Source organism: Paroedura picta, chromosome 7 (assembly GCF_049243985.1).
Source record: "Paroedura picta isolate Pp20150507F chromosome 7, Ppicta_v3.0, whole genome shotgun sequence".
Taxonomy (NCBI): Eukaryota; Metazoa; Chordata; class Lepidosauria; order Squamata; family Gekkonidae; genus Paroedura; species Paroedura picta.
This window is the reverse complement of record NC_135375.1, coordinates 99,480,866-99,505,298: the sequence shown is the minus strand read 5'-3', so window position 1 is coordinate 99,505,298 and position 24,433 is coordinate 99,480,866. Positions and strand designations below refer to the sequence as shown.

The window sequence follows — 24,433 nt, the reverse complement described above, 5'->3', positions numbered from 1 at the left end:
GCAGGCACAAAACTCATACCCAGAATTAAATTTGGTTGGTCTTAAAGTTGCCGGTGGACTCAGGCTATCCAGAGGTGACCAGACTGTGGTGTGCCAGATGTCCATGGACTACAATTCCCAGGAGCCCATGCCAGTACTTGCAGGGAACTGCAGTCCATGGAAAGCCACAATTCGGCCACCCCATAACCCAGGGGTAGTCAAACTGCGGCCCTCCAGATGTCCATGGACTACAATTCCCAGGAGCCCCTGGCAGGGGCTCCTGGGAATTGTAGTCCATGGACATCTGGAGGGCCGCAGTTTGACTACCCCTGCTATAACCCTTCAAGGATGCTGACTTGGCTCGAAATCCTGCACTATACTGCCTTCTGGTGGGCATTGTATGAAATGCAGCCCTCTTGAAGGCTGTGGATGCTATGGGTCGTCATTAGGTGTCAACAAGTCATTCTGTCACCTCTGAAGGGGGGCTAATCGGGGTGGGTGACTTTAGACTGGATAGAAGAAGACCAGCCTTCCTGCCTGCTTGTCTCCCCGGTAGCCTTTCCTTCCTCTCCACTGACACTAGAACCTGAGCCAACCTAGTGACACTGATGAGCCTATAATTCCAACGAAAAAAATTGGTCGTGTTTCACCAGTGAAGAATTAGCTGCCATGGGCCTTCAAATCCTTTACTTGGCTTCAGTCTCATTTGCCAACCCTTGAGAGGAAGCGGTGTGTAGTGGTTAAAGAAGGGCGGCCTCTAATCTGGAGAACCAGCTGTGATTTCCCCACTCCACCTCCACATGCAGCTAGCTGGGTGACCTTCAGCCAGCCACAACTCTCTCAGAGCTCTCTCAGCTCCACCTCCCTCGCAGGGAGTCTGTCACGGGGAGAGGAAGGGAAGGCGATCGTAAGCCGCTTTGAGACTCTTTCGGGGAGTGAAAAGCAGGGTATTAAAAGGCCAGTTCTTCTTCTTCGTAGTCACGAATAGGTGCGTCTCGCTCTTCTCTTTGCCAAGAGCAGGAGCAAAATGACATAGACGAGTGGGAAGAAGGTGTTGTAAGAAGAGCACAGCTGCCAAAGCAGGGCGAGACTCCGCATTTCAACCGCTAGTGTGATGTAGGCTGCAACCAACTGAGTCTGACACCAGGTAAGGGCCCGATAGACCACCCCCAAAGGCTGCGATGGGGCCCAAACCTGGTGGAAATGATGAAGGCGGTAATCCGCTTCCACCATCGCGGCCCAACACAGAAACCCAAAGATCTGGCCCGGATGGAGGCCGTGCCACCAGGCCGAGAAGGCGAAGGTCGCCAGCAGGGGGCGAGAACGACACCTCTGAAAGACGAGCCTCCGGAGCCACTGAGCCGTGCTCTTGTTCCACAACCGGGTGAACACCGAGATCCTGTGGGTGGTTTCCAGGGTCCAGATGTCCGTGTCCAGGAGAACTCCATCGGCGGCCCCTGCTTGTCCGTCGGGACCAAGGTCCAGCCCCAAACCGGCAGCGATGAAGACGGACTCGTCAAGCATCCAGTGAGAGTAATAGGCCAGCCTGAAGAAGAGGGCCGAAATCCACAGCGCCGCAATGCAGCCGGAGCGCCGGCAACCGATCAGTGCATCTGGAGGGGAAGCGTATCCTGCCACGATGTTTTTCAAGAGGGCCAGCACCAGAGCGCCCAGGCCCCTCTGCGTGGCAGCCCAGAGGGAGTGCCCGGGAGATGGAGCACTGGGGCTCTTTATCCAGGTCTGGAACCTGTTGAAAGAGCAGAGGGGGCCTCCCAGCAGAGTTGGGAAAGAGAGCAGGTAGGTAGCCCGTGGCAACGCTTGCAGCAGGTGCCGCCTCAGAGGACCCACCTCGGAGACACTCAAAGACCCCGTCCTCACTTTCCTCTCTTGGATGTCCAGAGCTAGAGAGGTCACCTTCTGCGTCATCAGCATGAGGACGGAAAGAGCCACGGAGAATCTGGAACCAGAGCAGAGAGGGGAGTGGATGTTGAAGTGTCCCAGAGCATTGTGGAAAATGTGGAATCATGGGAGACTTGCTGAAAATTCTCTGAGGCATAATAGCATGTTTACCTTCCAAAGCAGCCGCTTCCTTCAAGGAAACTGATCTCTGTAGTCTGGGGATAACCTGTGATCCCAGGAGATTTCCCTGGCGGGTACTTAGAAGGAAGACTACCAGGCAGGTAACGGCAAACCACCTCTGAAGGCCTTGAAAACCTTACCAGGTTAGGGATAGGTTAGGGAGAGGTTTTCAGCTGTGATTTGACACCCAAAGGAGGAGGAGGAGGAGGAGGAGGAGGAGGAGAAGGAGAAGGAGAAGGAGAAGGAGAAGGAGAAGGAAAAGATCTTGTATGCCACTTTACCCGAAGGAGGCTCAAAGCGGCTTACAGTCGCCTTCCCTTTCCTCTCCCCACAACAGACACCCTGTGAGGGAGGTGAGGCTGAGAGAGCCCTGAGATTACTGAAGAAGAAGAATAGGGTCTTATATGCCGCTTTTCTCTACCCAAAGGAGTCTCAAAGCAGCTTACAGTTGCCTTCCCATTCCTGCCCCACAACAGACGCCCTGGGAGGGAGGCTGAGAGAGCCCTGATATTCCTGCTCAGTCAGAGCAGCTTTATCAGTGCTGTAGCGAGCCCAAGGTCACCCAGCTGGCTGCATGTGGGGGAGGAGCGGGGAATCAAACCCGGCTCGCCAAATTAGAAATCTGCACTCTTAACCACTACACTAAGCTGGCTCTCAAACCAAAAGCAAATAATGGCTTCTTTGTCACAGAACACCACTGTAAGCCGCTTTGAGACACATGAATCCTGCTGGGTGACCTTGGGCTAGTCACAGTTCTCTCAGGACTCTCTCAGCCTCACCTACCCCACAGTGCCTGTGGTGAGGAGAGGAAGGGCAGGTGATTATAAGCCATTTTGTGACTTCTTCAGGTAAAGAATACCAGGTTATAAAAACTCTTGTTCTTCTTCCCCCAAAAAGCTTATGTTGGAATAAAACCTCGCTGGCCCTTAAGCTGCTGCCAGAATCTTGCTTAGCTTTGCTTCTCCCATGTGCAAAGAAAAAGCCCCCGAAACAAGTCGCATTGATCATTGCACCACCAGCATCCTGGGCTGAGAGCATGGTTACCTGGTGCACACGGCTTCTCCCAGGTAGTATTCTTGATAATGCAGCCCCAGGTGGCAAAGCGTCTGCCAGGTCATCTGAAAGGAAAATGCCCATTTGAGGGCTTGCTGGGGGCTGGCTGACTGGATCACAGCAACCGAACCGAGAGCCAATACGAGCACCAGCAGCGCATAGCCCCTCATGGCACAGCAGGCCAGGAAGAGACCGCTCACCAGAAGGCAGGTGTACCTACGAGAAAACAGTCGTGTTTCCAGAGTCAGAGAGACATGTGGGGGAACTTCTCTGCTGTAGAATTCAGTCTGTGTTGTGCTCCTTATTTCTTATGTCTGTGTAGAACCAAGCTGGTTTGTGGTGACCCCAGCAAGCTTGTTTTTAAGGCCAGTAGGAAGCAGTTGGTGGTTTTGCTGGTATCGGCCTCCCTCCGTGGCTGGAGGCAGGAGGGGACCTGGCTGCCCTAGCAGAGTCTTTCTTGGCAGTCTCCCTTCCAAGTATGGCCCCTGATTAGCTCCTGTGAGCTAACAAGGCTGGGCTATAGCATGCAGTCCTCCCAAACCCAGAACCAGCCTTACAGGTTAGATTTATCTAACCTCTTTAACCAGCCAATTCTGAAGGTTTGGAGCCATTTTGAGAGTCTAGGGCAGGCTTTTTCATGCAGGGTTTCGTGAAACCCTGGGGGGTTTTGATGGCCCTGGGAGGGTATCCCAAATGGGTGGGAGTTAATTAAAATACAGTTAATTAAAATATTAATTAAAATAGATGGGTTGGTAGATGGATGGAGAGAGAGAGAGAGAGAATTTGTTAAACATTTATTACGTGATATGATCATATATGGTTGTCAACCCCTCCCCCCTCCCCAAATGGCCAATGATGGGCCTGGAGGGGGTGGGGAGGGGAGGGCCCCCGGGTGGATGTGTCCACAACTCTGCTTCCCCACCATATTCTGCACAATTGCGCCACTTCTGGGGCTTCTTGAATCCTGAAGACTGTCCCAGGGGTTTCTCAACGGGAAAAAATGTTGAGGAAGACTGGCCTAGGGTCACCAACTGCCCAAAGAAAAAATGTCCTGCTTACTGGTATGGGATTTACCAGGGGGTTGTGTTAGCCCCCATGTGTCCTCTACTCCTGTCCACACGTGAAGCCAGCATTGAAGGATTCAGAGCCTGAGGGCAACGCTAAAGCAGGCTCTGTGCTTACAAGTCCCACGACCAAGCTGGAAATGCAAGAAGTACCTGCTGATGTTCTCTGCCACCAAAGTCTCCATCTGCCAAATGCAGACCGTTCGGGGGCTTTTTTCATTCTCTGAGGTTTGGCTGGTGGGATTTTTGGGATTATGATTTTTGTCCTATACCCATTCAGTTTTAAATTGTGATTGGCATGAGGGTTATTATTTTAGTTGATTCTACAGTTCATGCTTTGTCAACCAGGGTTTCATGAACTGCTGGGTGGACTTTGTTGTTTTTTTTTTAAAGCAGAAATGCTTATAAGTCTGTGAAGTTACAGATTCTTGTGAGAGTCATAGAGTTGCCAGGTCCCCCTGGACACCAGCAGGAGACAGGATGGCCAGATCCAGGTTGGAAAAAGCCTGGAGATTTGGGGGTGAAGCCCGGGGAGGGCAGGGAACTCAGTGGGGTACAATGCCCCACTTTTCCAAAGCAGCCCTTTTCTCCAGGGGAACTGATCTCTGTACTCTGGAGATGAGCTGTCATTCCAGGGGATCCCCAGGTCCCACCTGGAGGCTGGCATCCCCGTAGGTCCATCACGGCGTGAGTGCTGCCTGTCTAAAAGAATCCAGCCCAAAATAAAATCAGAAATAAAAGAAGCATACCTTGCATTTATTGACAGGTATCGAGTGGTCCACAAATAACGGCAGAGACCAGCAAGCGGGAAAGCGGCCAGCTGGTACAAAGCCGTTGGGTGAGATGAAAATAGCGTTTCCCAGTTCATGGGGATCTCGTTTGCCAGAAAGCGCTTTCGCCGGAGGCCTTCCACTCCTCTTGTACCTGGACAAAGAACTGCCACACGCATGTCTTTGCATGTTCCCTATATGGGAACGGAGGGTCAGCCAAGCTAACCGAGGTCAGCCAGTCTTTCGGAGACTAAAACCAAGGTGCTAAGGAGATCTGGCTATCTTCCTGAAACCCATTACCGAGGGAAACAAAGGAGAGCGGTGCTTTGTTTGCTCGAATGCCATGTCTGCGGAGCGTCTGTGATATGAAGGCTCAGATTGACAGGCATTACCGACTTGTTCTATTCAAGGCAGATTGCGAGGACAGGTGAGAGCAGAGATAAGAGCTCCGTGCCAATCTGTTTCGACACCTCCGTGACACGAGAAGTGGTTTTCAAAGGGCCCAGGCAGGCATTCTTGTTCCTGTGCAGCGGCCACAGGCAAGTGGATGGCGTTTGAAAGAAGAGCATCCTCAGTACGAAGTAAAAACTGCTGGGAATGGGAAAGGATTTTCACCTTTTTGAAAATTCTTTTTATTAAAAGAAGAGTTGGTTTTTATACCCCACTTTTCACTGCCCGAAAGAGTCTCAAAGCGACTTACAATCACCTTCCCTTCCTCTCCCCAGAACAGACACCCTGCGAGGTAGGTGAGGCTAAGAGAGCTCTAAGAGAACTGATCTGTGCAAACAGCTTTAATAGAGCTATGATGAGCAAAAGATCACCCTGCTGGCTGCATGTGGAGAACCAGGGAATCAAACACAGCTTGCCATTATACTATTTAAAAGAATACATTGTATATTAGAAAACCATTGCATCTTTAAAATATTAGACTACTATTTGGTGGGGAAAGCACCAAATATTTTTCGAAAAAATAGCCTTAAAAAAGGGGGGGACTTTTAACATGACAATTAACATTTTCTAACTCAGTTGATTCTTTCCGATTTCTAGTTTATGGGTATGATATGAGGGACAGCCTGGGTTATTTTATGGCCTGGGTTGCATAGCAGTAAGAGTGTCAGACACTAGGACAGGGGAGATCTGGGTTCAAGTTGTTCACAGTTTAAATATGCAAAGGAGCCAAGCACTGGCAGACTGAAAAATAAATAGCTTTATTGGGGATTAAAACAACTTTGGAAAGAGAGAGAGAATCCCAATAGTCACTAGTTTGACTGTTCTTCATCTGAAAGCAAATGGGAAGGAAGCAGGCTCAAAGGAAGGATTGGTTCCAAGGGAGCCAATCAGGGCACAGGAGGAGATGATTTGAAAAATAGCAGAAAGTTCCTGATCTAAGTATGCTAAATACACATCTCCTCTGATGTCCTCTGCAGGATCATTGTCATATAAGGACAGAATGGCATGATAGTCCTTTTCCTCCCCAACCCCAACCCCAACCCCCCCCCCCCCAGCTATTTTACAGCACATAGCCTGCGCTGATGCCTTGTGCATGTTCTGGTTTCCAGTGCATTTGCTGATCCCCATTGAAATCTCTTTGCCCCACCCTATAAAATTTGAAATGACCCTGGTCTCTAGATAGGGATGTTAGCCTCCAGGTGGGGCCTGGGGACCCCCCCCCCCCAATTACAACTCATCTCCAGACTACAAAATATCAATTCCCTTGGAGAACATGAATGATTTGGATGGGGAGACCCTGTTTATAGCATTCAGGCTTGCTAACCTCCAAATGGGACCTGGGATTCTCCAAGGATTGCAATGGAACTCCAGACTACAGAGATCAGTTTCCCTGGAGAAAATGGCTGCTTTGGAGGACAGATTCTGTGGCAGTATATCCCACTCTCCTTCCAAATCCCAGCTTCCCCAGGCTCCCCCCCCCCCCCAATACCCAGGAATTTCACATCCTAGAGTTGGTAACCCTAGATGCTCTGTCCAAGCATCCTTCAGGTAACCCTAGATGCTCTGTCCAAGCATCCGAGATGGAGCAGATAGCTTTGTGTTGGCTATAACAGTTTAGGAGCACAGGATTTCTCTCTTAGATCAAACACAGGGGAGCTGACCTGTTGCCCTTTAGGAGTGGCTCCACCTTCATCCACAATCTGTTTAGGCTTAGACTGGAGTAACTCTGGACAGGGTTGCACAGTGTGAGTGGTGGTGTGGAAAATGCACTCAAGTTGCACCAAGCCCAGAGTCAGAAATTTTTCTTACTGTGGTGGGGGGGGCTGTACTTGTCATTATTTTAAAATTTGAATTATGCCAATAAAGGTATTCTGCCTGTCATATTTATTTTCTTTATTATTATAGTTATTTGTTTTCTTCACTGCCCCTCCCTACAAGCAGGCTCAGGTAGTTTACAAGATGTATTCCACATAGATAACATTATAAAATCACAGTAAAACCATAATAAAACTTTTACAGTGCTCTGCCTCTTGACAGAAGACTGAAGAATCAATCCTTCTGCCTCGTTGTTGTGTCTTAGTATTCAGTTCTGTGACAGGAATGGAGGGGGAAGCCCATAGCTTTTATTGGCTGTTATTTATACTTCATTTATTTTTTTTTCCAATTTTCAACTTGATATTCAAGGTGGATGACACGGTACAGAAAAACCCAGAAAATACAGAAAAATGTAATCAAATACAATTGAAGACCTAATTAGATCTTTCACACACACGATTTTATTTCCCTCACTCCTTTGCAGGTGCTTACATTCAAGACTGTTCTAGCCACCTGCAGGAGAGGCCAGACTGTGGCTCTCCAGAGGTCCATGCACTACGATTCCCATGAGCCCTGTCAGCTCGGCCAATTGTCAGGTGCTCATGGGAACCGTAGTCCACTGACGTCTGGCGCGCCACAGTTCAGCCGCCCCATCGAGAGAAAGCACGCTCATTGGTTACGCATCCGCCTCTCCCAGGCTGGAGAATCGAGTGCAGGGAGAATTAATCCATTCCGAGGCGCTTTCCCTCTCTCCTCTTCCGCTTTACTAGCAAGGCGCCTTCATCACTCGCCGAGCAATGGATGCATGAGTAGCTGGCCAAGATGGCGGAGAAGGTCCAGAAAAGGTGGGTTGTGGGTGGGCAGCGTCCGTGGGCTGGGAGGAGGCGGGGTGTTCGCGGGCTATTTGCAGGGGGGACGGGGAGCAGTGCCTCTTTCTTTGGCTGCTTGCATAGCGCTGAGCAATAGGGCACGTTGCAGGGGTGTCCCAAAAACAGGCTGCAGAGCCAGAGTCTCCTCCCCAGTTATGGCTGCTGAGGACAGGCCGCTGCTTTAAGGCCTCGGGCTTGCCTTAAAGGGTTGACGGGACTTCAAGGGTTGCCAGCAGCCTGGAGGAGGGGAAAACGCCCTATCCCTGTGATGGAGGTTTAATGCGTGGAAGTGGGCGGGTATGGAGCGTGGCATGGTCTGGAGGTAAATAACATCACCTGGGAATGGGGCATCTTGCAGGAAATGAACGTGCACGTGAAGCTGCCTGATGCTGAATCAGAGCTTCAGTCTCTCTAGGTCGGTCTTGTCTCCTCAGACTGGGAGTGGCTTTCCAGAGTCACCGGCAGAGATCTGCTGCATCATCTACTACCTGTTGCTTTTAACTAGAAAGGTTATCTCAAAATGTCTCTATGTGACTGCTGAGTAGTATCAAAGATAGGCCTTCCCCCCATAATTTGGTGTCTTGGGAACCATATTGTTGAAATGGTCAGTAGAAAGTTGTTTAAGAATGACTTCATATCAAGCAGAGTCTTTAAAAATGCTCCAGCTCATTCAACAGTAGAGCAAGATAATAGACTTGCATCAACAACAAATTACTTAATGGTCTTTTCAGACCAAACTGTAAAAATATACCTAAAACATCAGAATAGACTTGCATCCTAACTCTTTTTTTATCCTAAAATCTTTCAGATTAATTGTGGCCTTAATGATGATTTTCCCTATCAGTGAGCCTCTTTGATTAAATGAGCTGAAGGGAAGTATCAGTCAAATAATTGGGCAATGGTGTGGAGAAACAATAGTTAATACATAGTTTGCAATCCTTAACCATGTTTTGTATTTTCTGGGAGGGACTGTGGTTAGTAAATATCAAATTATGTTCAGATTATTAGAGGAGGAATTCTGGTGTTGAGTATGTGAGTTTCTTTAATTATAAACATAACCTGAGGCCTTATGCATGCAAAACAGAGATTCCATTAAGGATCCCTTAAAGACTCAGAAAACCTTTATAGGCATACAGGGGCTCCCTTAAAGAGGTAGGATATCAGGGTTTTTTCAGACTATTAGCAACGCTAGCTGCTAGCAATGTCTCCAGCATTTCATAGTCTTTTTTGGCTGTGGTATTTGGCTTTTCTGTGCTTGTATCTGTAGAAGTTGGTTACGTAGAGAAAACATCCTTTTTAGACCAGAGGTTACAGCCAAGTAGTTTGTTGGGTGACCCTCAGGCTGTAGTTTTATGAGTAATGGTGAAATATTTTTTTTTATCCACTTGCTCTAAATGGTTCATAATTGCTTTTTCCCAGAACCCTCCCCCCCCCATAAGCAGAAACAGTCAAGGTGACTCATGTGGGGAGAGGAAAGGGAGTTGTTTTGAGACTCCTTAGGGCAGAGAAGAGGAGTATAAAAAGCAACTCTTTTTCTTCTGACTTGCTCTGGTTGAATTTGTAATACATGGCTCTTATTACTGTTGCTGTTCTTTTTCCTTCCCCCCCCCCCTCCTCCCCAGTGTCAAAATTGCTCCTGGGGCTGTTGTCTGTGTGGAAAGTGAAATCAAGGGAGACGTGACAATTGGTAAGAGGAAGCATTTTGTGTGCAACTGTGATTAGCTAGCCTCTTGAGGGTTACTTAGAAAGCTCTGCTCTGCACCCTTTACTATCATATGTAGCTTACTGCTGTAAAGTTAACCATTAATTTCATTTAATATTGTGAGCACTAAGCAATTATATCTTAACTAGAAAATAAGCCCGCTGTTGTCTGAATACAGCGGGCTCTAGCATCCCCCCCCCCCCCGACGGAGCAGCCTACCGAAACTGTAGCAGGGAGGAAGAGCGGAGGCATTCTCCTTCCCCCTCTGAGGTCCGTCCTTCCGGCTGGCATGTCCGGTCGTCGAGGGCTCCTCAGGCTCTTCTCCCCGCCCCGCGGAGTAGGCACACAGGCCGCGCGGCAGGCCCTGCGCCCTTGCTGAGCGAGGCGAGGTTCACTGGGTGACGGGCGGGAGAAGGAGGCTATTACCATTGAGGTCAGTGGGCATACTACTCATTCCTTCTCCCAGCACTCTCTGACACAGTCTAAATTTATGTGTGACCTGACTACTCAGAATGACACCCTTTCGGAATATGTAGCTTGATCCCCAATCCCACCACCTCCGTGGACGCCTCCAGGTCCGGAGCACCAATACGCTTTCTGATAGAGAATGGTCAGATTGAGCCAAGAGGTTATACGGAAGGAAGAGACCACATACCGCCTATGTACTGAAGGCCAGGTGTTTCCCACAGGACCCAGGACAGTGGTTCATCCCAAAGCACGGATTGTCGCAGAAGCTGGACCAATAGTGATTGGGGAAGGCAACCTCATTGAAGAACAGGCGGTGATCATAAATAGGTGAGTAAAATTTGGGACGGAGAGTTTTATATGGCCCAAATAATGTGAATCAGTGATCTCAAGTAAAGTGTGGGCAAGGGAAGCTCCTGTTTGGTCTAGAAATTTTTCCCTGGGCTATACAGCTATATTAATCTGGAGAACTGGGTTTGATTCTCCACTCCTCTGCATGCAACCATCTGAGTGACCTTGGGCCAGTCACAGTTCTCAGACCTCTCTCAGCCTCAAGGGTGGGCAATTCTAAGCTGCTTTGAGACGCCTTTGGGTAGTAAAAAGCAGCGTACAAAACAAACAGCTCCACCACTACAGTGGTAGAAGTTGGCTGTGCTTATAAAAGTGCAGTCTGTTGAATAAATACAGCAGTCTACTGGAATTTTTAGTTGGTTAACTGTCCATCTTTTAATTGATTCATTCACCTATTGTCACAGCTACTATTTCTATGCTTCTTTGACATAACGATCTGTAAGCAGTCACACTCTGTTAGGAGGAATTTTCCATGTCTCCTTTATGATGCCGGATATAAAGTCTGCCATTTTACTCTTGAACATCCCTCTAGCTTTTTACAATGTAAATGCAATAATGCAGCCTGCGATCCTTCCACAGTTATCCGGAGAACATCACACCCGATACCGAGGAGGTGGCACCCAAGCCGATGATCATTGGCACCAATAACGTGTTTGAAGTTGGCTGTTGTATCCTTCAGAAGAGGGGCGTGTTCAAAGCATGGCGTAATGGGGGCTACAGGGTACATGTGCAGTGTATACCAGTGACGTAGCTGTTCCTGTATCTCATGCCTTGGCCCAGGACAACTCTTTAAGAATGCTCATCTTAGGATTGTATAGATGTTCTTGAGAGACCCCCATGCAATAGCTCCTGTCTTTAGAATTCTAATACATTGAGTTCACATTAAGTGTATGATTATTTATTTATCGGTCGTGTGGCATGTGGAGTGTTGCCAGGGGATCCGAGCACTGTCTGGCAGCCGGGCAAGGAGCGTTTGGAGGGGGTTTGCCATTGCCTGCCTCCGTGTCATGACTCTTAGTGATCCTCGGAGGAACTCCATCCAAACCCTTGGAGGTCTTCAGTCCAAATACTAGCCAGGGTTTGTTTGTTTATTTATGGTTATATTTATAACCTGCCCTTCTAGATACAGGCATCTTGGAGCAGGGTTGGCTGTGATTAGCTTCTGAGATCTGACAGCCATGAGGGGCTTCTAGCTTGAGAGCAACATAGTAAAGTTTCTTCTGCATCTTTTGTCCAGTGGAAATGGACTTAAAGTACCAACTGCACCAAAGCGAATTTGTATATGTGACTCCCTTGTCCTCCCCTGGACAGCCCAGGCAAGCCTGGTCCTGCCCAGTCTCAGAGGCTGAGACGGGTCAACCCAAGCTAGTATTTGGACAGACTTCCAAGGGTAGTAGTTCCTCCAAGGACCACTAGAGGTCATGACATGGAGGCAAGCCCTGCCAAACCACCTCCAAACATCCTTTGCCTGGCTGCTCTCATCTCTTGGCTAAGCTACACACCATATGAGCCTACACCATATGAGCCTAAGCTACACACCATATGAGCCTACATATATAAGACTACTTTTCCCCCCTGAAAAACATGCCTCTAAGTGGGGGGGGTCATCCTATACGCCGGGTGCACTTCAGTTGGGATAGACATAGCTGCCCATAGTGGCCCATAGTACTGTAATGTAATGTAACAAATTCTATATTTTGAGTGGAAATGTTGGGGGGTCGTCTTATACGCCCAGTCGTCTTATACGCCGGCAAATATGGTAAATACGTCATTGCTTATACAGATAGCACCAGCAGCCTGTTTCCTGAATAGGGGTAGCCATGCAGGAGTAGCTAAACCGTGGCTCTCCAGATGTCCATAGACTACAAATCCCATGAGCCTCTGCCAGCTCATTCTGGCAGGGGCTCATGGGAATTGTAGTCCATGGACATCTGGAGAGCCACAGTTTGGCCACCCCCACCATAGACAAAGGTTTTCTTAGGAGGAAACAGGCCTGCTAGGTATTTTTAAATAATAATAATTTTCTTAACCGTGACTTGAAGATTCGCAAGCAATGAAGATAGGAGACAACAATGTCATTGAGTCCAAAGGTAAATCTGCTGTTTAAGAAGTAAGCTTCTTTAGATTTTGAAATATTTCCATCTCTTTGCAGCGGAGAAATGCTCCCTGTGCATTGGCCCCAGTTTCCAGTGGCTATTCTTGTACCTGAATGGTTTACGTAAAAAACTTTCTGTTTGACTGATGGTCCTGTTGTGAGCCTTGGATGCAAAGGACATGCAGATGTGGTTTCCAGCCTGGAATTGAGTAGCCCCTGGAGGTGCCTCCATTCAGAGGGCTTGTAGAATTTACTTACTAGCCCAAGTCACTAGATCCCATGAGGGAGTTCTCCTGTCCAGTTTTTTTCCTCCTCCTCCCTGCCAAAAAGAAGCATCTTTTTACTGATCCACACTTTTAAAATCACTCTACTAACACATTTTCAGGCAAGTGGGAGTACTTTGGCACCTCAGATCTTAACCAAAAGATGAGCAGCTCTTCTTGCTCACCTCTCGGCTCCCAATTTCCTCCTCTAACCTATCCCCCCCACCTCCAGCGCTGGAATTTAGCTTGTGAATTCATTTGGTCCATGGATCCTGCAAGTGCTCCCTTGGGAACAAACCCCACTGAAATCCCCACATTGTGGGCCTAAGGAAGTACATCCAGAATTAATTTTGAAACCCTGAGTGTCCCTTCTTCCAGATGCAGAGAGGTGATTTGAACAGTTAAGCATTGTACGTACAGCAAGGAAAGGAAAGGAAGCTGTGGAAAGCTGGCAGAGATTGGAGTACATCAGCCTTTCTCAACTTTTTTACCATTGAGAAACCTTTGAAACCTTCTTCAGGCTTTGAGAAACCCCAGCGGTGGAGCAGTCGTGCAGAATATGGTTGGGAAGCAGAGCTGTGGACACACCCACTCCGGGCCCCTCCCCTTCCCACCCCTTCCAGGCCCAACATTGGCCATTTGGGGAGGCAGGTCAACATGACCATATACAGTCGTATCACCCAATAAATGTTTAACAAATTTTTAAAACATATTAAAAATTCCACCCATTCAGGAAATCCTTCCAGGGCTGTCCAGAGACCCCAGGGTTTCGCGAAACCCTAACTGAGAAAGCCTGGAGTGCATTGATGGTTTGTTGGATTATGGCTAAACATGGAAGAAGAGAGTGCACAGGCCATAGGGTGGACTAAATCAGCTCCTGGTATATGCGTCCTTTGGGCAGCATGAATCTTGACATTCTTGTCTCTGCAGCGTTTGTCGGCCGGAATGTGATTTTGACCAGCGGCTGCATCATCGGCGCCTGTTGCAACGTCAACACCTATGAAGTCATCCCTGAGAACACAGTCATCTACGGAGCCGACTGCCTTCGCCGAGTGCAGACCGAGAGGCCGCAGGTGGGTACGAGGCAGCGGGCGCCCCAGGCTAGTCTGTCCTCTCCTCCCCTGGTATCCACGCACCTTTTGTCCAGGCTGCGAAGATGGTCTACAATTAGAACAAGGAGTTTTACATAAGGGTTACAGCTCCCTGTTCAGTAAAGCCGCTGATCTGGATGTGGAAACAGGCAACTGAAGAAGTCAGGGCTGTCATGCAGGGTGATTGAAGGAGGAGTCAAGTGTTGGTCTGCAGCAGCAGAACAAAGTTTTAGTCCGGTAGGGCCTGGAGGACTGACAAAGTTGTATTCAAGCTGTGTGCTTCTGTGTGCACTTCTTAAGCTGCTGATTTCTGTTTGGCCACTGAAGCTGTTAAAGGTCTTCATTATGCTGCTTACCCTCCACCCAAAAGTGGGGGCTGGTCATTCCCATTTCATTGGGTCTGAGGAAGTGAGCCTGCACACAAATGCTTAGACCTTGAATAAAGCTTGGTTGGTCTCAAAGGTGCCCCTGGACTCCCAACTTTGTTCTGGGATTTAAGCTCCAGCTGGGTTGGGAACTGTCCTGAAATGCTTCTTTTTTTCTTCAGATTGCCAGGTTTGGTTTGGTTTCTCCTAGTCCTAAAGAAAGAAAAGTGGTTTCTAGATGAAATCAAGCCCTGGCCTGGCTAGCCTAATCTTTTCAGATCGCGGAAGCTAAGCATAGAAGAGGGCTATCATGTCTCATACTTAAAGAGGGCTATCATGTCCCCTCTCAACCTCCTTTTCTCCAGGCTGAACATTCCCAAGTCCCTCAACCTATCTTCATAGGGCTTGGTCCCTTGGCCCCAGGTCATCTTCGTCGCTCTCCTCTGTACCCTTTCAATTTTATCTGCGTCCTTCTTGAAGTGAGGCCTCCAGAACTGCACACAGTACTCCAGGTGTGGTCTGACCAGTGCCGTATACAATGGGACTGAGCTGACCCTGGCTAGCATTTGAATGGGAGACCTCCAAGAAATTGGGTAGTACCTCTTCCCAGGAACAGTAGGGGTCAAGATGCAGAGGCAGGGAAGGGCAAACCACCTCTGAACATCCCTTGTCTGGCTGCCAGACAATCCTCGGATCTCCTGACTACACGACACGCAATAAATAAATATATCAGAAGCTAAGGAGGGCCGGACTGGCCTAGTAGTTGGATAGGAGACCATCAAGGAAGATCGGGGTCGTGACCTGGAGGCTGTCACTTGGTGGCACATAACACACACACACACACAGATGTAAGGTCTGTTCTGGTTCTAAGTCCAGTTATCAGATGGATTGCTTTCTTCCCATTCACACCAGGACATTGTTCGCTGCCCAGATTGTGTTTTTAACACACTGCTGTTCCTTTTCAGCCACAAACCTTGCAGCTGGACTTCCTAATGAAGATCCTGCCCAACTATCACCACCTTAAGAAGACCATGAAGGCCACCTCGACTCCGGTGAAGAGCTGAAGGCTTCCTCGCACGATTGCCAAAATTGCCACAGGGGGTGCTGCCCCCTTGCTTTCGGTGGTTCACATCTCTGCAAACTTGGCTAACTTTTGGCTTGCTAGCTCATTCCGTTGTGCCGTCTCATTTTTATTTATTCCAGCGCTCACAAAGTAAATGTTGTCTTTTTGTTTTCTTCTTGCGGTGCTTGACCCATTCCTTTCATAGCACTTTATTATCATCTCTATGTCACATTAAATGATTTATAGTAAAGATGGAACATTTTTAAGATGTTTGGGTGGCTGGTTTAAGCATTTTCGGTTTTTCGGATTCCAGCGGACTAAGAACACCTCAAGGGTCAAGCTCCAGCCAACAAAATTTGTAACAATGGAAGCATATGGTCTGCACAATGATATATTGAGAGCCAGCTTTGTGTTGTGGTTGAGAGTGGTGGTCTTTAATCTGGAGAGCCAGGTTTGATTTCCTGTTCCTCCACGTTCAGCCAGCTGGGTGACCTTGGGTCAGTCCCAGTCCTGCTAGAGCTGATCTCAAAGAGCAGTTCTGACAGCGCTCTCAGCCTCACCTACCTCACAGGGTGTCTGTGGTGGGGAGAGGAGGGGAATTTCAAGGCATTTCCAAGCCCAGGGCTGGTAGCCTCAACTGGACATGAGCCCCTGTTCAGCCCCTGCCCAATCACACTGTTGCAGGTAGCCACCCACCCAAACTTCTGGGAAAGGCCACAGAACCCTGGGGAGCTCTCGTGGACGCCCTGAAGTTTGCCAGAATCCTTGTTGGAAATCCCTGCTCTGAAGTAACGGAACAAAATTGGGAGTCCAGTGGCACCTTTGAGACCAATTAAGTTTAGTTCTGGGTAGAAGCTTTCTCAGCTCAAAGAAACACACCTGCACAGGAAAGCTTCTACCCAGAATTAAACTTTGCTGGTCCTAAAGGTGTCCCCGGACTCCCAACTTCGTCCTATGTGGATATCCAATCCATTATTTATTTTTAATTATTATATTTATATACCGCCCTCCCCGAAGGCTCAGGGCTGTTCACATGACACAGAAACGATACTGGTAACTCAGTTTATAACAATAATACAGCAATAAGAGCAAGCATGTAAGAGCCTCTTGTGGCACAGAGTGGTAAGGCAGCAGACATGCAGTCTGAAAGCTTTGCCCATGAGGCTGGGAGTTCAATCCCAGCAGCCGGCTCAAGGTTGACTCAGCCTTCCATCCTTCCGAGGTAGGTAAAATGAGTACCCAGCTTGCTGGGGGGTAAGACGGTGATGACTGGGGAAGGCACTGGCAAACCACCCCGTGTTGAGCCTGCCATGAAAACGCTAGAGGGCGTCACCCCAAGGGTCATGACTCGGTGCTTGCACAGGGGATACCTTTACCTTTAAGAGCAAGCAGCATAATAAAAAAATAGAATAACATGGAGAACATTAACTCATACTAATAGCCCAGTGGGTTGGGTGGATCTGCAGTGGATGCTGTAGGAGGGAGGCTCAGCGGGAGGCACATTCAAGGATTCAGTGACTGACAAGGTTGCTAAAGTGGAATGGCCATATTAGGACAGAGTCTGAACCTCTGATGGGATAGAAACACCAGGAAGACAATCATCTTCATATCCAGGTGTGGCTTTCCAGAAGCAAGCTGTTTGGCAATGACGGAAAAGCGAAGGATAGACTTAAGATACAAGCTGGGGTAAAAAAAAAACATAACTATACCCATGTGCCTGAAGAGTCTGTATTCTTCCAACACCACCTCTACGCACATCTTGAAGGACCTCCTCCCACCGTTTCAACCATACTTTGGAAAGAGCTTGACCTGTTCTGTCTCCACCAGAGCTGCTGTTTTGCCTCTTCCAGGGGAACCATAAAAGTCAGTTAAAACTGGGAGAAGGCGTCATTTCGCAAAAACATCAAAGTTTCTCCACCCAAGCGGAGAAGACCTAGTCTGAAGCACTGTTAACTATGGTACAAACTGTCCATCCACCAAACTGCCATTTCGTGACTAGTGACTCCAAAAGTTCTTGAAACAAAAGACGAAAGAAACAAGGCCCACCTTACTAAAATAGTGCTTCCTTTGGTTATCACTAAAGACTCTGCGTGTTTTGCTCAAGGAACAGGTAAAGGGCTGGTCTGAAGAACTGCATTTACCCTTAAGCACCTGTGGCATTGTTGAGGCCATTGTGGTGAGCCCTGGTCCAGCTGCCTCCTTTACAGATGAGCTGGGTTTCTTTCCTCTGGCAGGAGAGGAGGACTCTTCCTGGTGGTTTCTTCCTCTTTCCATCGATGCTCACCTGGTATTTTCTTGACACCTTACATATGCCACTTCAAACTACTCTTCCTAGAGGCCTTGTGTGGGTTGTGATAATTCTGGACAGGCCTTTTCACAAAAGCTGCTAGGTCCCTCTGGCCATTGGAGGGAGGGATGTGGGGGGCAGCTCTTAGCTGGAAAACCTGGAGGTTTGTGGATGGAGCTTGGGGAGGGCAGGGACCTTAATAGAGTAAAATGCCCTAGAATCTACCCTCCAAAAATATCCATTTTCTTCAAGGGAACTGGTCTCTGCTGTGTGTTTTTTTTAGATATTTTAACTTGAAGTTTAAGTAGAAAGACAAAGTACGTGCTTTCAAAATTTATATATGCACACATGGTATAGTAAGTTTATAGGGAGATGTCAAGAAGCCATAACGGAGACAGACTACAGGTACAGGCAGACTGAACTACAGCGTTAGACTGGTAGACTGGTAGTGCTATTGAACAATCTATCCCCCCCCCCCCCACTGTGAGCTCTTCCTTTAAAAAACTTTTTGATGTTCAGACATCAACAATATGCACGGTTTGCTTCCCTGTGTTTATACTGTCTGTCAACTGCTTCGGCAAATGATAACAACCCAAAGCAATTCAAGTGACTTAACATTTACACGGCTTTGAACTGACAAAGAACAGAAGCCGATAAAAGTCTGAATTACTCCGTCCCAATATAGAAACCAGGAGTCGGTAAGGGATTAGGGAGCCCCACAGGAATTGCAGTCCGATCTCCAGATGACAAAGATCACGCTACAGATCTACAGACCACAGAGGTCAGTTCTGCTTGAGAACTGCTTCAGAGGGCAGGCTTCATGGTATTGTAACCTAATGATGTTATACTTCCCACCTTCTGCTCTCCACATTCACAAATCTAGAATTTCCCAACCCAGAACTGGCAACCTTGTAGGAAAAGTCGGAGATTTCCTCATGTATGATAATGTTCAAGAAGGATTTGGCCCACCTCTCCCCAACCCTTTCAAGTGACAACTTTTTGTGGTTTCACCACTTTACCACCATTCTAAAAGTGCTGTGTGGTTTAACATGGAATCACACACACACAGGCACTGGACCAAACCACAAATGCCTGTGGTTTGAAAGTCTCCCCAGTGTGACTTTCGTTTCCATGGGTCAAGGATGGGTTTCAACCCGCTGGGAGCCTTGTTAAATATCAGTTTTGTGGATGACTTACTAGCCACAAAGGAGCATAGAGTGGTTTTGAGGCACTGTTTCTGTCTCCTGAAAGCTGACAACGCCATCTAGTGGGTTGCATTTGTCTTAGTGCCACAAAATGTGCGTCCAACTTTAAGCCCAACAAAGATTTATTCAAGGTATGAGCTTTCGACAGCATGTACTCTGAGGTAAGAGTGCACACACTCGAAGGCTCGTGCCTTGAATAAATCTTTGTTGGGCTTAAAGGTGCTACTGGACTCAAGTTTTGTGGTGCTACTTCAGACCAACACGGCTACCCACTTGAATCCATCTTTTACTAGCATATTGCGTATCGAAAGCTGGTAGACTTCAGGCGATAGTTTGCTGGGGAATCCTGGTCTTCCTTCGACATTTATAAAAGGATCGTCGAGGAAAGGATCGGAAATGGTGGACAAGTTGCTCTGAAAGCCAGCTTTGTCTGATGTGCTTGTGCAGGGAAGGGTAGAGGCACAGTTTGGTGTAGAAGATTGTTGGGTGTGTGCAGAGGACAACAGTGTTCATTTGGGGCAGTGGGAATCGTAGTCCGTGGACATTTGGAGAGCCACAGTCTGGTCACTCCTGCTCTAGGAAAAATGGCTGCCTTGGAGGGTAGACTTATAATATTGTACCCAGCTCCTCAAAGAAGCGTGTTTGACCACAACCGAGGCCAGAGTTTTCTCAGTCCTGGGCCACACCTGGTGGAACAAGCTCTCTGAAGAGATCAGGGCCCTGCCTGAACTTCCACAATTTCACAAGGCCTGTAAAAGGCATTCGGTTGAGGCTGATAGACCCAAAAACATCTATGGGCCCCCCAGACACCCCCCTTATGATCTGAACCCAAACTGACCTCCCCATGGGTTCATGTTAGAAGTTATAGAAGTTATTGTTGTAATGTGAACTGTTATAATTCCATTGTTAACTTGGAACCCACTGTTATGGTTGTTATCGTTATTATAATTATGATGTACGTCTCTACGTTTTGTGTAAATTGCCCTGCGCCTCTTGGGAGCGCGGTATAGAAATATAAGAAAATAAATAAATGTCTCAGTTTATTTTCCAACTCAGAGCTTGGAGCCCTACATGGGAAGCAGCTCCTACTTGGGAAATTCAAATCTCTAGCATGAAAGCTAGTTTCACATTTAGATCCTGGCGTTCTTAAAGGACATTACCACCTTACCCCTTCCAAAATTTTCATTAGCTAGCTCCTCTCTCACACTCTCTCTCTCTCTCTCTCTTCAGTGCTAATGTTTGATCTTTCTATTCCTGTTCACCTCAGTGAATCAGAATGGTTTCTTGAGGGGCAAGCTTGCAACAGTGCTTCTGAGATACCGTCTCCCTCCCCGCATTCCAATGGTGAAGAGTCATTAAGAGGAAAGGCTAATGAGTCGAAATTGTACTGATAAGAGACCTGGTAGGGCTGGACCTCAGGGAGGCCCAGAGGTTTAGCACAGATGGGCAAATCCTTTTGAACAATGCTGAGCTAAGCACAGGAAATTGGTGGGAAGGGAGTTGCCGGCTGGGTAGAGGCTACTCCAGCGTTTTTTATATACTGCCAGGGTGCTGGATCTGATTCAAAGCAACTTCACCAGGAGAGCTGCTAGAGTAAGAGAAAAGGGACCCCTACACAGGCACAACCAAAACAGAGGTATATGACGAATGTCTGGGGACATTGCTTCATTTATATTTATATGCTGCTTTACCATCCAAACCAAAGCAGCTAACAATGTTTGGAGTTGCAAACTTCCAGGTGACACCTGGAGATATCTTGCTGTTAGTATTGATCTCCAGGCCCCCAAGATCAGTTCCCCTGAATAAAACCTTGGCAGTATTTAAATATGCAAAGGAGGGTTGGAGTACCAGGTATTTAAAGAATACATTGTGTTGCTGAGAAGAGAAACAGCTTTGTAAAGAAGAGAGGAGAATGAAAGTCCTAACTGACAAATTGTTGTTCTGGAGGGAATCAGAGAGGAAGAGGGAATCAAAGGAGCAGGAAATCCCCAAGTAAGCCAATCAGGAGGATATGATTTGAAAAATGTCAGGCATAGTTAGGTATTTGAAAAATGCCAAACTATGCTAATTCCACATCTCCTCTGATGCCCCCTGTAGGATATTCTTCATATGCCATTGAATCATGCACTTTACAGATCTTGCATATTTTAATAGAAAATGGCTGTTGGGTATTATGGCTTTATTCCTTGCTGAGGTTCCTCTGTACTGTACCTGTAACAGACTAGGATTTTTAAGAAACCCATTTAGTGCTGTATCTTAACTTTTGCACAAGTACAGAATAATAAGAAATCCAACCAGGTTGATGGGAACTAACCCACAAATTAGTTTAAGTTGTTTGGCACAAATGGAAATGTAGGTGGTAAGTTAGTATTATATGACTTTGTACCAGGGCTTGATGTACAGTGTGAACACGATGAGTGGCTGAAGAAGGTAGCAGGATCCTACTCTGTTATCAGGGTCCTTTGGGAGGGACAAAGAGCTACAGGCGGCAATATGTCGATTTTCGAAAGCAGAGGAAACTGGGAAGCTTGGCGACCTGACGGTTGTTGCTTTCATCTTCTGAGGTGGACACAGGGCTGATTTTTGCTGGCCCGGTACCCTGTTGCTTGAAGAGCCCAAACAGCCAACAAAATAGGAATATGCTTTGCTGGCCGAAGGAGCCAGTTTCTAAAAGAGGCTTCCACAATCAGCCCTGAGAACTATGACGCACCCCACATTCCCTTGCAGTGGTCAATATCCTTCGGATGTCCAACCAAGAAATATCTGAGAGAGAGAGAGACTGTTAAGCTGTTCAGATTATAGGAGTTTAGCTACCCATCCAGGGACTCCCTTCAGGTACCTCTGTTGAGGCCCTAGATGTCAGCTTGTTTGCCTTGGTCTAATATTATGTGTTTAAAAATCTTCTGTTAATCGATCCCTTGTCTAAGTATGTGAGCACAGAAATTTTACCCCTTTCAGTCCGGGTAGAGTAGAAGAAGAAGAAGAGTTGGTTCTTATATGCCGCTTTTCTCTACCCGAAGGAGGCTCAAAGCAGCTTACAGTCGCCTTCCCTTTCCTCTCCCCATAACAGACACCCTGTGAGGGAGGTGAGGCTGAGAGAGCCCTGATATTCCTGCTCGGTCAGAACAGTTTTATCAGTGCCGAGCCCAAGGTCACCCAGCTGGCTGCATGTGGGGGAGTGCAGAATTGAACCGAGCTCGACAGATTAGAAGTCCGCATTCCTAACCACTACACCAAACTGGCTCTCAGAAACCCATGTCACACAATTGGTATTTATGACTGCCTCATAGTTCTCTCAGTAAATGTGATCATCAAGTTCTGTGGAAAAGCTAACCTCTCAGCCTCATTACTGATTGGAAATTTCTGTGTGTCATGGTGGTAACGTTAGAAGTAGAAGAGTTGTTTTTTATACCCCGCTATTCCTTACCCAAAGGACTCTCAAGGCGGCCTTCCCTTCCTCTCCTCACAACCCAACGTGGCAGGTGAGGCTGAGAGAGCCCTGACAGAACTGCTCTGTGAGAACAGTGCTGACAGAACTGCGACTAGCCCAAGGGGGCTGCATGTGGAGGAGGTGAGAAATCAAAACCCGGCTCTCCAGATCAGAGGCTGTTGCTCTTAACCACTACACCAAGTGATTAAGGTTTCTGGCTAGGAAAAAAAAAACTTTGCCCTTTTCTCACAAAATGGTGGCTGTGTGTGCTGACAGGATTGTAATGCAGGGTAAGAACATCAACACTAATAATGACTGAAAATGACTACAGGCCAGGGTACCTCTCTCACACCTCTTTCAAATCTTTCAGAGGGTAGGCAACACGTGTGCATGTATGTGTGTGTGCATGTGTGTGTGAACTGTCAAAACATTTTTGCTTCCCTCCAAAGGGACATCTCTAGAGAAACTTCATCGGCCGTAGTTACGTCCAATTGTCTGTTGGCTGATATTACTTCTCCTGTTTGTAATCTTAACAGCTCCATGCCAGAGCTCTGGTGTGTTCCCCATCACACTGACAGCTTGTCTGCCTGCCAAGAAGGCGTTTTCATCCCTCCATGCGCTGTCTGATCCCCCCCCCTTTTTGTCTAAATTAGCTTGATTTAGAGCAACCAGACGTGTTTATGCGGTTCACTTCCTTTACAAAGCTAAACTGTGGCCAGCCCTTTGGATTCTCCCCGTGTCCGGCTCTGTTGAGCTCCCAACAGGAGCAGTATGGTAATCTCTAGCTCCCCCTCCCAATTCTCCTTCTAAGAATCTAGCCTAGAGTTGACAGGATCCCGTTGGCCACTGGCAGAGGAGAAGAAGAAGAATTGGTTCTTGTATGCCACTTTTCTCTACCCGAAGGAGTCTCAAAGCGGCTTACAGTCGCCTTCCCTTTCCTCTCCCCACAACAGACACCCTGTGAGGGAGGTGAGGCTGAGGGAGCCCTGATATTATTGCTCGGTCAGAACAGCTTTATCAGCGGCTGCATGTGGGGGAGTGCAGAATTGAACCTGGCCCGCCAGATTAGACATCCGCACTCCTAACCACTACACCAAACTGGCTCTCCAGATCCAGGTTGGAAAATTCCTAGAAATTTGGGGTTCTAACATGGGGAGGACATGGATCTCAGTGGGGTTCACTGCCACAGAATTCACCCTCCCAAGCAGCAATTTTCTCCAGGGAAACTGATCTCTTTAGTCTGGAGATGGGCTGTAATTCCAGGGGATCCGCAGGTCCTGGCTCTAGTTGCCAGTTCTGGGTTGGGAAAGAGCCAGAGATGTTGGGTATTTGGGGGAAATAGAGAAGCTCCTGGTTACAGAGGAATCCTAATCCAGAAAGATTTTTTTATGTGGCAGGGGCTTGCTACAAAAGAAAGAATAGCTTTGCATTACATAAAAACTTTTGTGAGTGTGTGCCTACTTGCAAACCTGGTTATCTGCTCACCCATGTGAATGGGGCTGGCCTCATGTGAGATGCCCTGCTTCCTATAACAAAAGGATGGTGATGTTCCATAATTGTTCCTGTTGCTTTGCTCAATGGGCGCCTATTGATAGGAGGCCTTTCCCTAAAGCCTCTGCCGAAGTACCAGACAGAGCTTGGGGGTGGGGGGCAGCATTCCCCTCCCCCCTTCTCAGCTGAAGGGAAGACCTGCTGTGCATCAGTATGCATGAAAAAGGGACCAGTTTGGGTTTGCAGAGATAGAAAACAGTGTGCTTGCTCAGTAAAGTTGCCATCCCTGGTTTGGGAGATTCCTAGAGATTTGGGTGCATAGTCTGGCCATACTGGAGTTGGTAACAGGACAAAGAAGAAGAGCTGCTTTTTGTACCCTTTTGACTACCCAAAGGAATTTGGGAACTCCAAGGGCCCCCAATTGGCTGCATATGGAGAAGGGGGGAATCAACCCTGGTTCTTCAGATCAGCCACTCTTAACCACTTAACCTGCCGCAAGACGGCTTGGCTGATAGCAGTGAGCAATAAATCTAATAATAATAATGT

At 47.7% G+C, this 24,433-nt stretch overlaps 2 protein-coding genes across 5 annotated transcripts in view; one reads left to right on the top strand and one right to left on the bottom strand.

Annotated features, from left to right (window-relative positions):
* The window catches only part of DCTN6 (dynactin subunit 6), a 240,542-nt gene extending 224,800 nt beyond the window's left edge, over window positions 1-15,742 (top strand). Inside the window, exons 1-7 of one of the 4 annotated variants that reach the window (XM_077345663.1) lie at window positions 7,918-8,055; window positions 9,702-9,766; window positions 10,471-10,576; window positions 11,177-11,265; window positions 12,640-12,687; window positions 13,886-14,028; window positions 15,377-15,742. In XM_077345663.1, the coding sequence (XP_077201778.1) occupies window positions 8,033-8,055; window positions 9,702-9,766; window positions 10,471-10,576; window positions 11,177-11,265; window positions 12,640-12,687; window positions 13,886-14,028; window positions 15,377-15,475 (573 nt within the window). In that variant the 5' untranslated portion in view covers window positions 7,918-8,032 and the 3' untranslated portion in view covers window positions 15,476-15,742. Of the gene's footprint in view, window positions 1-7,917; window positions 8,056-8,175; window positions 8,402-8,422; window positions 8,495-9,701; window positions 9,767-10,470; window positions 10,577-11,176; window positions 11,266-12,639; window positions 12,688-13,885; window positions 14,029-15,376 lie in introns of those variants that run through there. The other 3 variants (XM_077345665.1, XM_077345662.1, XM_077345661.1) reach the window with 3 other exon arrangements.
* Window positions 958-4,360, bottom strand: MBOAT4 (membrane bound ghrelin O-acyltransferase MBOAT4). The gene is made up of 3 exons (XM_077346373.1): window positions 4,329-4,360; window positions 3,103-3,327; window positions 958-1,936 (listed from the first exon to the last, which is right to left on the bottom strand). Exons 1-3 carry the CDS (start codon window positions 4,358-4,360, stop codon window positions 958-960), a joined length of 1,236 nt encoding a protein of 411 aa, XP_077202488.1.
* Window positions 15,743-24,433: the final 8,691 nt, after the last annotated feature.